General features: G+C 43.6%; 1 protein-coding gene across 1 annotated transcript in view; it reads left to right on the plus strand.

Annotated features, from left to right (window-relative positions):
* elk4 (ETS transcription factor ELK4) overlaps positions 1 to 14,427 on the plus strand; it is a 21,886-nt gene continuing 7,459 nt past the window's right edge. Inside the window, exons 1-3 of the mRNA XM_060055103.1 lie at positions 1 to 381; positions 9,783 to 9,998; positions 11,656 to 12,728. Coding sequence (XP_059911086.1) covers positions 9,792 to 9,998; positions 11,656 to 12,728 — 1,280 coding nt within the window. The 5' untranslated portion in view covers positions 1 to 381; positions 9,783 to 9,791. The remainder of the gene's footprint in view (positions 382 to 9,782; positions 9,999 to 11,655; positions 12,729 to 14,427) is intronic.

Consider the following 14,427-nt stretch of genomic DNA (forward strand, 5'->3'; position numbering starts at 1 on the left):
AACATCAGAATAACATCACATAACATAACCAGAACATCAGAATAACATAGCAATAACATCACAATAACATAGCAATAACGTAACGATATCAATGACATAACATAACGAGAACAATAAAATCACATAACGTAACCATAACCATAACAGCGCGCCATGGGCTCCGCAGCAGCGCATGAGGAAGTGATCTCAGCATGGCTTTAATTTCCTGTTCAAACGTATCGTCAGGACGGGCAGAGGCCGTGCGATCCGGGTGTAGGGAGGTCTGAAAGATGCCCGTTTGTGGATCCATGCATTAAGGATTTAACCATGTTTTTCTGGGACAGTTCGGCCGCGGGGGAAGAAGCGTTCATATCTGCGGCTGTGAAGACGAGCAGCGACGAGGTAACGTTAGCACGCTAAGCTAACGCGTAACTTAAACCAAAACAGCTGAAAACTAACGTTAGACTGATTGTTTTGGATGTGTTAGACTATGTGGAGGGTTTGCATGTAGTTCAAATGCTGGCTTGGGTTGTCGGTGTCATGGGTTCTGTGTTTGTTCCTGCCTGAAACTGACGCTGGGAGCTGGTAGTAGTAGTTCCTCCAACTAGTGGTCTGACAGTGCTGCACCGAGCCTCGGATTGACCCGACCACCACTACTGGGTGCTATATGGACTGCATTTATATTATAACATACTTTGATATCCACTCGCCACTCAAAGTGCTTTACACTATTGCCTGACATTCAACCATTCATTCACACATGCAAGGCGACAGTTAGCTCGTCAGGAGCAATCAGGGTGAGATGCCATGCTCAGGGACACCTCGACGCTCAGCTAGGATGATCCGGGGATCGAACTAGCAACCTCCCGGTTACCAGCCTACCCGCTCTACCTCCTGAGCCACAGGTTGTAGTGGTCAAAATCACTGCTGGGTTGTAGTGGTCAAACAACCACTGCTAGGTTGTGGTGGTCAAGTAACCAAGCAATCCGTTAAATTGTCCTTTTAAGTGTTTGCACTTTTCCCTCAAACTAAGCCCCTTGTAGATATATACCATTAAAAAAACTGCTATTTCCAGTTAGAATAGTCATTTTCCACATTAACAATGTCGAGACTGTTTTTCTGATGAATTTATTATTATCTTCATCATAATATTTTTTCTTTAAAAGATAAGGTCATTTCTAAGTGACCCCAAACTTTTTAACTGTAGTGTACCTGTGTGGAAATATTAGACGTCACACGGATTGGGTTTTATATTTCCTTGCAGCATTGAATACATCTTTTTTGTTCTGTTTTATTGAGCTTCATATACAAATCCGCTGTACATGTGTTTTTGCGTTGTGCTATTGGGACAGATTGTGAGTGGGGAGGGCTGTGTGTCTGCAATCCAGCTGGTCTGGATGAGTCAGGGCAGATTTACTCTCCTCATAAGAAGATTACATGCCATGCTTAAACACACAGCAAAAATCAGCACTCTGATCTCTAACATGAAGATGATTGCAATGTTCAATGTCGACCCATAATATCGTTGTCTGATAAGATTTACAGTTGGACCCCCTTTTACAGTGCTGTGCCAAAAATAAGTTTGCACTCCTTGCAAGGGCTTGGATTCAGGATTTTGATTCCACCAATATTGTTATTTAATTTATATGAATGTTTTTCCTTTTTTGTCCATGGAACAAAAAAGGATGGCCAACAAATTAATGTTTAGTTGTGTGGACTTAAAACACAGGCAGCATGATATTGATGCTATAACCGGTTAAATGAGAGCGGCAGATATGGGAGTCTTTTACACTTAATAACAAATAATATGGCATAACAATGTGTGAAAAGAACATGCACACACACACACAATTGTTATTATTTTTTATTATTATACATTCTGATTGTTTTGGGGTTGCATTCAAAGAATATCTTACATTGTAGATCTGAACAAGACATCGAAGTGTTTGACCCATTGTGCAAATTAAGAACAAGGCGTACACTGCAATATCTATCCTGCATTTTTGTCCCTGTCATAAAATGGAGAGGTTAAACAAAAAATAACAGAAAAATGCTACTCAGGACTGCAGGCCAAGATAGATATAGGTTGGGTGTGAGATAAACAAATAAAAAATTAAATGTAGTCAAAGACGAAGGCATCTAGTCATACTGAACTAGATATGAATGGTGTGGGTAATGAGTGAGCAATCAAACCACTGAGACGGTCCTGTTAAACCTACCTTTTTTGATCGGGCCAATTGGTGTGCCAAGTTAATTTGCTACACAAGATATGGCGAGTACCTTCAACAAGAAGTTATTTACACTTGCAGTATTATATCCAGAAAGTGTACTACAGTACAATTGACATTTCAGCAACAGTCTCAATGTGTTTTTATTGTCTCTTGGTAAGGTCAGCTCCCTGTTTTTCAGGCATTTTAAAGTTAGTTTGGATAATTCTTACATGCAATTGCGTGTGCCAAGGTGCAATTGTTCTAAGTTCAATGACTAAAGGCACAGCAGTTATTTCTGAGATTATTTTCACATAGAAAAGTAGGCTGAATGGATTTCCAGGAGGAATTGCTACTAGTGATGCTCCAATCTTTATCAGATAATATACGCCCTAAACACATGATCTGCCAATTAACTAGAAATTTGCAGATTGCAGGAGCTGATCACATGACAAGACGCCCGGTTATTATGTTAGGTCACTGAGAATAGTAATGTTCTTCCTGCATTTAAATATGCCAGTCTCTCGATCAAGGTGGTCTACACTTATACCACCATTTCGCTGATCTAGTTTATAGGATGCAGTTACTTGCCTGCATCTCACTGAAGAATGGGCAGCAATCGCTTTTGTATTTTCTTTTAAAGTTCACGCAAAAAAATAGAAGGCGTACAGTACACTACTATTCAAAGGCATTATTCGGACATGCACATTTTTGTTAAGGGCTAGTCATTCCTAGCGTCAGCGTAAGGCCCCTACAAACAAAGACCTGGTCAAACGAAGACATAGGGCCCTATTTTAACGGTCTGAAACGCAAGTGGGAAGCGCAAAGCGCAAGTAGCTTTGTGGGCGGTTCTACGGCGCTATCGCTATTTTACAGGCAGATAAATGACACTTGCGTCGCGGCGCAAGTGTCAAAAGGGTTGGTCTGAAGCAGCCTAATTACCCGTAGGTGTGGTTTGGGCGTAACGTCCAACAAACCAATGAGAGTGCCAGCTCCCATTCCCTTTAAGAGCCATGAGCGCATTTGAATCGGACGAGTTGATATTTTGACAGCGCGTCTGCAGTCTCCGATGAGACAGATGCACATGAATTTCAAACTGCAAATGGCTCAGTTTATTGCCAAATAATATGGCCTAATTCACACATGGAATAAGGGGTTTTCTTCCACAACTTCAGAAATACTGAGTCCTCAAATAAATTTCGCCAAAGAAAACGTATCATATGATATGCGGTAACTGTGGTTCTATTTAATGATATACGCAATACATTATAAAAATTGTTTCTTATCAGTATTGTATGCTATCCTAATATGCATGTGTCCCCGCGGTAATAGACATTGCCATTGATTGTATTATGCGTTACGTGTTTAGTTTGCGTGTGTTTAAACAGAGCACACACGCGCGCCCGCATTCATTCATTCTTTTTAACACTCACTCGCGGTAAAACAATGTTTTTCACGATCAAATACTCATCAATCCTAAAAGTTATGGGCATGTAGGCCTACACGATGTCTGTGTCAAGAAAATATGTGTTTGCTGTACGGTGTTTGCAGATGCATTGATTTAAAAGTACAACTTATTACCGCTGCATCAGCTGTTCTTTCCCAAATAATTTACCAAGAATGTGCGGCTAGGTAGATGAGAGAAGCAAAGTGTATGTGCGAGGTGCACAAGCAATCCGTATGCATCGCATGCGCATGTATGCATGCGCCCTTAAAATAGCATCTGAACAACGCGCCACTGACTTTAAACCAGGTATTTCCTGGTCAGTAGCGCAATGGTATTCAGAAACGGCAAAATACCGTTTGCGCCAGAACACGCCTCCTCCTTCCGCCGAACCGCCCCTTGGGGCGCATGATCAATCCCTAATTTACCGGCGAGTGGCGGTGGTGGGAAAAGAACGCTCTGCGCCAGTTGTAAACTAGCAATGACACATGCGCCAGTGACTAATGCCGCTTTTCCACTGCATGGTACCAGCTCGACACGACTCGACACGACTCGACTCAGCTCGCATTTTTTGCGTTTCCACCGCGGTACCATGGTATCTGGTACCTGAAGTGGCTGCTTTTTCTAGTACCTACTCGCTCTAGGTTCCAAGCGAGCTGAGCCGATGCTAAAAGGTGACGTCTGCAGACGGCCGGCGACTGATTGGCCAGAGAGTGTGACGAAGTCACGAGAGCGACATGGCAACCATGCTGGTAACATCCATAGCAGCGCCGCAGCCAACATGTTCCACTTCTCCAACTTCTTCAACATGCCAGCTAATAATAGTAATGTGATCGATGTCCTCCATTGTTGTTATGTGGGTTCTGTCCATGTGTGGGTTGCGTATGTGTTGTTTGCGTCGCGTACACAAATACGTCACGGCCCTTTCGCGCAGCCGACCCCGCCCACGTCCAGGAGGTACTATTTGCGGTGGAAAAGCACCCGTGCTGCTACCGTGTCGAGTCGTGTCGTGTCGAGTCGTGTCGAGTCGAGCTACATGTGCGGTGGAAAAGCGGCATAAGTCACTTGCGCCGGATGCAAGATAGGGCCTAGTGGGTGTCTCTATGGTCTTCCTCAGGGGACTCCCGCAGAGGCTACATCTCACTAGGGGTGGGAAAAATAATCGATGCTTCGATGCATCGCGATTCTCTCTAGAAAGATTCCGTCTCGATGCCGATAAATTAATAATCAGAATTATTATTTATTTTTTAATTATTATTATTTATTTTTTTTGTTCGCCTGCTGCAAAATTCTGTTCGCCGGAGAGGGATAATTTTAGTAATTTAAAAAATTACTAATTTTTTTTTATTTAATGTGTGTATTGTAGTGTGTATTGGGCAATCTGATTTGTCTAGACACGATTGCGAATCAGCCTACGCATAGCATGCACGCAAACTCACAGCCAGACACAAGAACTCCTTCTAATTTAAGAGCAGCTTTTTCTTTAATGACATAGAAAAGAAAACCGAAACCTATGTTTTACATACTTCCATATTGTGTTGTAATGCAAGCTGCATTGATTATTTCATTGTTTATAGAAAGTCATATTTGTGACAAAAGCTTTTTCTCTATTCAAATATTAGATAAGTTAATTAATCTGTTGATGTCTTTAATGATCATCACAAAAGTAGGAAGTGATTAGCAAACTCTGAGTAGCAAACTCAGGAAATGTACATACAATTTTTTGTTCCATTAGGATGCATCGATAATCGTTTTAGAATCTAATCAACCTCATAATCGGAATCGAATCGTGAGGTGCCAAGAGATTCCCAACACTACATCTCACCCAGCCATCGTAGCTATGTGCCATACCTTAATCATTGTCAGGATGTCTAACCGGAGACTATCCCATGAGGATCCCCTTCTTGGTGCTCAACCCACCCAATCTGCGCTACCCAACACACTACTTTCACTGACCTTGAACTGGTGGGGGGGGGGGAACTGCCAATTGGCTGGTTAGAAGGCGGACCCCATCTAATCCCTCGCCTCCCTCTTGTCTTGACTCTCAACTTCCTGGCCCTTACAGAGACTTGGATCACTCCAGAGAACTCTGCCACTCCTTTTGCCCTCTCCCCCCCAACTCATTCCTACACACCCCAAGACCATTGGGGCGAGAAGGGGGGACTAGACTCCTCATCTCGCCGAAGCGGTACTACCAGGTCCTTCCACTTAGACCACTTGACCAGATCTGCATTCAAACTTCATGCTGTCACTGTCACCCATCCTATCAAGCTCTACATTATGATTATCTATCATCGACAAGGACCCTTCCATGATTTCTTCGATGAGATGGATGCCATCCTCAGCTGCTTTCTTGAGGATGGCTCGCGACTTGTTATCCTGGATGACTGCAACATCCTGCCAGAGAAGTTGCACTTACCTGAATGAACAGACTTTCGCCACCTCCAACCTTACACTCTTCCCTCCTCCTCCCACCCACAGGGCCGTGAACCAACTTGATGTGATATTCACAAGGTTCTACGTACCTTGCCCCTCTCTCTATCTCTAGAACAATTAAATCTACTATCTACAGAGTAGGGCTCCGACACTCACTCACTACTATCCTCCCTCTCCTCTTCTTTGGACTCCATCTGTCCCTTCCACTCCAGACCAGCGCAAGCTCTCCCCTGGCTGTCCAAATCTCTGCAGGCTTGTCGAGCAGAGTTACGTGCAGCTGAGAGAAAATTGAAGAGATCAGACTGTGCTGGTGATCTCTCTCACTACCTTCACCTCGCCTCAGACTTCACCTCCACTGTGTGAACAGCCAACTCTGCCTTCTACTAGACAAAAACTTCTCTGACACCAACGCCAGGAGGCTTTTTTCCATGTTCTCTTCCCTCCTCACCCCTCCCCCTCTCCTTCCTTCCTCCCTCACAGCTGATGACTTTGTAACCTACTTTACCAAGAAGGTGAAGGACATCAGCTCCTCCTTTACCCCCGCCGCCATCCTTCCTCCCCCTTACACACTTTATTCCTCTCTCCTCAGAACAGTCTAACCAAGCAAACACCTGACCCCTTGATCCGATCCTCTCCTCCCTTCTCCAAGCAGACTTGAGCGACACCATGCCATTCCTCACCACCATTATCAACTCTCCCTGTCCCTCTCACCACCCTCCCTCCCTTTAGGCCTTATTCCAGGGTCCTTCAAGACTGCTTTGTATCCAGAACACTGCATGACTCGTGTTCAACCTACCTAAATTCTCCAGTGTGAATCCCCCTTTTACGTGACCTCCACTGGCTCCCTGTAGTAGCTGGCATCAGATTCAAAACAATGATATGAGCCTACAAGGTGCTCAACTGTCTCTGCCTATCCACAAGCGTTATTCAGACTGCACTCCCCAGCTTGAGCACTCTCTCTCTCCATCGCTGAGAGTAAGCGAAGATCGCAAAAAAAACGAACAACTCTTCTCTGTTTTGGCACCACAATGGTAGAGCGAGCTCTCTGTAAAAGACTCAAGACTCACTTGTTGAGAGTACACCGGGACACTGCATAGCCTCCCTCCTTATCCCACTCCTCCTTTAGTCTCGTAAAACAGCCCACTTACGCACTTATTATGTCTGTACGCCCTGGCAGTTAATGTACCCACTTATTGTATGTTTGTACTTCATGGCACACACAAATTGTATTTTGTAGCATTTTTTTCATTTTGTTGAACACAGGTAATAGGTTAACCTAATAATTGTAAGTGCTTGGCACTTGTTCTACATCCCTACTGACAGTAAGGATGATATATCGATATATCGCTGTTGGTACAGTAAGTTGCTGTTGGTAAAGTAAGTTACTGTACCGACAGCGATATATTGTTTCTCTTTCTTCTGACAATTTTACTTTTGCATTGAATAAAAGCGTCAACTAAATGTAAATATAATTATCCCTGCTTATTCCTTCTGATTTAGTTGGACTAAATGGCTACTCCACTGCTTTAATTGAAGATGCAAGGGATAGTTCTTAATTAATTCTGTCTCTAAAAAGCATGAATGAAGCATAATGCTGCAAATGTAAAACAAGGCTTTTGTGAAGCCTAGACGTTCCAATTTCAAAGATCTGCCAAAGCCGTGCTATATTAATCTGTGAATGTTTTACACTGCCAAATATGCCTGTCTTATGCACTCCCTTTTCCCGGCATGGTCCGCGCGTTTACACTAATATACCGGCCTGAGTTCGCACCCCAATTTACCCTCTCGGACCCTACATATACTTGGACTCCCTCGGCCGCCAGCTCGGCTGCAGCCGGGTTGCTCCGGCGGGGGGAGCAACCCGCCAGCTGGCGGCAGAAGTTTGTTAATGAAACAAATACATATATTCATTTTCTACAAATGTCATTTTTTGTAGCTAGAAAGCCAATGAAAATAGCATGAATAGTGGGTCTGAAAACCTAGGGTGAATAATAATACTAATAATAATAAAAAATATATATATATTATAAAATAATCTTCATTATCCTCCACAATAAGGTGATATGTTTTATAGGAGCTATCTGGGGCAGCACTGGGTTTATTAACCAGGCTGCCCCAGTTTACAGTAATTTGTAAAAGAAACAACCATATTTCACAGTGGGGGAATCTGGGATTGGAATCAGATCGGCTTATTATCACACACAAGAAGATGGGTGCTCAACGTCGGCGTTAAAACACCTGATCTGTCCATTCCCACATACCTTGGGATGCAGATCATTCACAAAGACAATCAATGGTTCTTCTGAGCTCATTTTCTGTCCAGGATGCAAAGATGGAAAGGTTCAATCGATTACCCAGTTTTACTGTAATTATTTTGATGATAATTCATAATCATATCTTTTGTCAAGTAGAAAATCACAAACATGTGATCTGTAAACCATTAGAATTGTTACTATTGCATTTATCGGTTTATCCCGATTATAAAATGTGTACTTGCGTTGCGTTCCAATTTCCAAGCTGCCAAACGTTTCTTAGCTGCTTATTTGACATTAGTGCCTCTATTTATGTATATCTATGACATTGTACATAGTCAAATGTTCCTCCATAAGGAGAGGGGGAAGAAAGCATCCAGAAGGATCAGTTCTGCTTGCTGTATCTTTGAGCTCTATCTGAAACGGTCCTTTTTGTATGGATGTCTCTAAGCCACACAATGATGGGTGTGTGTGTTCCGGGCTCCCTGTAGCTCCTTGTAGCTCCTTGTGTATGTTTATTCATTAAGCTTCCTGGTATTCTCATCCTTACACAATGAAATTAGTATATTTTTATCATGTATATGAAAGCATTCTTGAGTAACATTCTGAAAACAATTGACATAAAAGGTACAACAAAGTGTCCTAGTTTCTAAACTTGTGCCTTTTCTGTGTTGCTCTCCTCTTATTGCATACTGTTCTAGATTTAGCTTATATAAGATAGGACAATATATTGTCTTTTATTTTGAAGCAACAGTAAATATTTTAGCCTATTTTGCTGCCTGAGATATACGGTGATAATGGTGACATGAAAATTCAAAATCAGAGAAGAGCTGCTGATTGTGAGTCAGAAGAACTGGAACTAAATATAGCCAGTGGCTTCCAGCTGAACAGAGCTCACCAATAACTGGGATTTTCATCCTTGACCCCTCTTTTTTTTTTGTTGCTGTTCTTACTACATGTTTTCAAGCATTTATTTTTTTAGGTTTCCAAACGAATAACCAAATATTTGGTTGAGAAAACAAGAAAGAAACAACGTTGACTCTTAGTGTGTATCTTTTACTGCCTGTAAGAGTAGCATTTTAATAACGCATAAAAGCAGTATCACGTCAGTGGCTTCGAAACCACTCATCATTCCAACTTGGTAATGGCAGAGCTTCAACACAGCCTTAAACACAAGGTTTCCATAATACAAGAGGAGGCCTACTACCAATTATCACAAAGTAATCAGGTTGTTTAAACATTTTGCGAAGTTTTGAATCAATTAAATAAAGGAAGAATAATTAATAAACAAAGCATTCGAATACTAAATTGAGGAATAATATTCAAATATTTAGACTCAACCCTGCTATTTTGCCATCAATTTTGATCTGAGTGAATTTTATTTTCAAATAGAACGGATTGAAGAATTGGGTCCAGGTTAAAACATGTCAAAGTGTTCCTCTTAATTCCACATGTCCTCCCCAGTGACTGCCAATGGACAGCTCGGTCACCCTGTGGCAGTTCCTGCTCCAGCTGCTGCAGGACACCAGCAACAAGCAGCTCATCTGCTGGACCAACGAGGAGGGGGAGTTCAAGCTGCTGCGGGCCGAGGAGGTGGCCCGGCTGTGGGGCGCCCGCAAGAATAAGCCCAACATGAACTACGACAAGCTCAGCCGCGCCCTCCGCTACTACTACGACAAGGTGCCGCTCGCGCGTGTGCTTGTGTGTGTGTATGTGCGTGTGTATGTGTTCTTCTGCGTTGTGCGCTCTCACGGTTGGATCGAGGAAGACTATACGAGAGTTACTGTCTTTACTGTAGTTTTTGTGTATAAAAAGAAAGTAATTTGACCTTTAGTAACCATTTTTTTCAATCTCCTAGTTTGACGTCAGTTGCTTTTCAGATCGGGCTCTGCTTCAATCTGAGGATTAGTAGATAATACCCTCAGAGAGGGCATGGAACTCCCCAACACCAATGTCACAGAGTAAATGCAAATGGTGTACATTTGCTTGAGAAGATGCATGCTCTTTGTAGGCTTTTTGCAAACAAGCAGCATTCTAATTTCCATATGAGTGTCCTTATGGTGCTCTGTGTGTCTCGCTCTCTCTCTCTCGCTGTGCCATAGTCTGCCTCCCACTCTGGCTGTGGTCCTGGCTCTAAATGCAGCCTGCTTCTGTGGGCGTTCAGGGTTGGGTCTGCTCCCTGGTATGTTTGGCAGCAGCATAATTGTCTGCTTAACTTTCACACAGGCAGGAAGGAGTGAAAAGGCACTGCTTTTGAAGCTCTCCTACACTTTTTGTTTGTGGGGAGTTGACTCCTTGACAAGCAGGACAACGCGCAGTTCTTTGGAAAAATAGTTATTGAATGCCGTTTTAAATGAAGGTTAAATCCTAAAACAACAAATTTTAGATGAAATATGATTTAGTGGGTTACATGGTACCACTGCTATGGAATGATTGTGTTCCAATTTGCAAGTTCATTGAACAAAGTTGAGTTTCTTTTTAATAATATTTGAATAGGCACTCCAATTGCCCTATTTGTGTGTAATGCATTCGATTGCATGCATTCATTGTTTCAGCCAGTTTTGGGTTACCGGGTCACCTTGTGGCTACACCCCCCCCATCAATAGGATTGCAGCAAGTGGAGCATAGCGATATAGCCTAACCCTTAGGCTTATCGTTAATAATAGACTTCAAAGAGCCATACCCATACCTGTGTCATTTTAGTATTTATTGCCTTGACTGAAGACGAGTCCAAGTAGCTGTCGTCACGCCTCCTATTAAACTGCTCAGACGCCTCATATTAAACTCTTTACTGCCATTCATACATGTTTGAGAAATCGGTAGGCTAGAACTCCCATTGGTAGAGGCTGGTGTTATTATCCCTTATGAATGAGAACAGGCTTGAAAGGTTCCAGGTTGACGGGCCTTTTCAACTAATTCCACAACGATCTATGGAATGTTGTTTATTTTGGATTGATTGAGCTGTACTTGCCCAAACCTGTGTACAACACTACAGTCTTTCTGTCATTGACTGATTTGTCATCAAAGCAAACATACTACTACTACGCTACTACATATTAAGGTGTTTTTCATAGTTTTGATCTCTTCCCTATCCATCCCTATATTGTTGAAAATAGCAAAAACAGCTAAAGTAAAAAAATGTAATAAAGTATTTAGTTAGGGTTTAGTCACATAAAAAGTTAGAGTCAACACATTAAAAGTCTGGCATACATCCTTACAAACAATCAACTTGAAATCAGCTGCTTCTATAGCTAAAATGCTATGGCTCCATAGACACGGTATCATCTTCTTGTTCATTGACCCTTCGTCTGTCCCTCCTCCTCCTCCTTGGCCACAGAACATTATCAAGAAGGTGAATGGCCAGAAGTTTGTCTACCGCTTCGTGTCGTACCCGGACATGCTGACGGGGGACACCGGAGCGCGGATGGAGGGGGGCGAGGCGGCGGCGGCTTCAGCAGGCCTCACCCCGCTGTCCGAGCAAGGGGGGCTCGACGGGGCCCCACTGGACGGTGAGCTGTGCGACCGGGACCAGAGGGCCAGAGCGGCCGGCCAGAGCTCCGGCGCGGCCAAGCAGTCCAACCGCAACGACTACATCCACTCGGGCCTCTACACCTCCTTCACGCTCACCTCGCTGCAGAAGGGCCGGCAGCTCTTCAAGTCTATCAAGATGGCCGACCCGGCGGAGAAGACGGGTGACCGGAGCTCGGGGGGCCCCCCCACCCCGACCCACGCCAACGCCGCCCCCCCGGGCCCCGGGCCCCCCTCCCCTCCCACCTCGCCTCAGCAGCAGCAGCAGCAGCAGCCCTCGGTGTCGCCGACGGTCATACGCTTTGGAAACGCCCAGCCCAAGCCGGCCGCGCCCTCGGACACGCCCCCTCCGCAGGTCACGGCGGAGCCCGGAGCCTCGTCCAATCACACCATGTATCCCCTCCAAGCCCCTCCCCCAAGGGCGGATGACATCCTGGCGCACTCCTCGGCGCTACCATCTCAGGCTGTGTTCTACTTAGAACAGCTCCGCCCCTCAGAACACCACCACCATCACCACCACCACCATCACACCCATCCGCAGCAGCAGCATATCGGCCTATCACAGCTGGCCTCCCGGGGCACCTCCCCCAATCGGCTGCCTGACTCCTCCCAGGAGCTGGTGATTGACAGCGACCTGGAGTCCATATCCTCTCAGTCTCAGGAGATGAAGGCCAGTGAACAAATACTAACCACGCACACACTAGCTGACTGTTACACACTGGCTGACTGTTACACACTAGCTGACTGTTACACACTGGCTGACTGTTACACACTAGCTGCTTGTTACACACTAGCTGCTTGTTACACACTAGCTGCTTGTTACACACTAGCTTCCTGTTACACACTAGCTGACTGTTACACACTAGCTGATGTTACACATTAGCTGATGTAACACACTAGCTGACTGTTACACACTAGCTGATGTTACACATTAGCTGATGTAACACACTAGCTGACTGTTACACACTAGCTGCTTGTTACACACTAGCTGCTTGTTACACACTAGCTGCTTGTTACACACTAGCTGCTTGTTACACACTAGCTGCTTGTTACACACTAGCTACCATAAACCGCTCAATTGAAACACATGCTAAATGTTAAAATGCATATTGCGTTATACCCATTATAATGATGCAGTCATTGAATTGGTTTGAAATTGTGGTTCAGGTTTGAGGAGCGTTAGGTGAGAGACGTGAGAGAGGTTTTCTGTAGTGTTTGTTTGCTGTGCTAAATGAAATGTAGTACGCTGACATGCATCATCCACATTAGGGCCCGACCGATATTGATTTTTGAGTGCCGATGGCGATTATTTTCAGAGAAAAATTAAGATTACGATTTAATCGGCCGATTAAAAATAAAATAAAAAAAGGCTATAAAACGTCGTTTTTGATACCTTAAATATACTTTAAACACTTTTGACGAATATGTGAATTGAATGCAGAACCTTTGAGTGTTTTAGAATACATTTACAGTCAAAAATGAGTGTAATGTAAAATGTAAAATAAATAACTAACTCCCAATGTGCTGCGCTCGTGAGCAGTGACTAACACGTGCGTGCTGAGCAGTATGGTCTCACCGTTAGAGTCTACAGTATAACAAATTAACATGGCCTGGGACCTAAAGAAAAACAGGCACAACATGCTCAAACAACGCGTCTTGTGTACATTGGTGAGGTGAGTGCGCAGCTGCCTGAGCGAGCATGCTTTCATGTTGTACGGTAAAATTCAATCTCCTCTTTTTTACTCCAGCTAAAGTTGTTAGTAAGCAAGGCGAGTAGGAGCGCAATCTGCAGGATACTAAGCGCAATAACATTTCTAAAAAAAAATAAAAAAAAATCGGTTGTAATCGGCGTCTTTTTGGCAGATGTCGATTCTTTTCAAAAAGGCTATAATCGGCCGATTAAATCGGCAGGCCGATGAATCGGTCGGGCCCTAATCCACATGTCATTTAAATGAGTAGTCGGCCCTTCGCTGAATACTTTCTTGGATGTTGGGCCAAAATCAATGAATGTCGTCAATCAGTCAACACAGTGACTTCATGATTAGGAAGACAGTAGGACAACATGCCAACAGTGGCCTGTCCCTAAAGGCGAGAAGGGAACATACGATTAAAATGAGAACATGGCACCGAACTTAATGTAATTGAGTTGGGTGAATTATATGTGGGATATCTTTTCACTGATGCTCTTATTGGATGACAAAGGTATTGCTTGGCCTCCATTACTATCCATTAGGAATTGGTTTTTTTATGGATTTTGTGTTGAGAATTTTTTTTTTTACTTACACTCTTCAAAACGAATGTTTGAAATTTAAAAAGTATGACAAGTAGTAGTAAAAGAGTGTAAATAATGGACGCTTTTCTTTTCTTTCACCATACACACACAGCGTTGCGTTATACTATAGGTGTCCAGGAAGCCTAACTCTTATTGAAGGTACTAACCCTTAGCTAAGTAATGGTGATTTAAGATTCGGCAGAGAAAACAACTTTGGAAGCATGCATGGGCCGTATCACCTTAATTGCTAGAACGTCCTCTGTAGCACGATACTAACAAACTCTCTAAATCCTGCACGCCTCTAAATCC

This window comes from Gadus macrocephalus, chromosome 1 (assembly GCF_031168955.1).
Source record: "Gadus macrocephalus chromosome 1, ASM3116895v1".
In the NCBI taxonomy this organism is placed as follows: domain Eukaryota; kingdom Metazoa; phylum Chordata; class Actinopteri; order Gadiformes; family Gadidae; genus Gadus; species Gadus macrocephalus.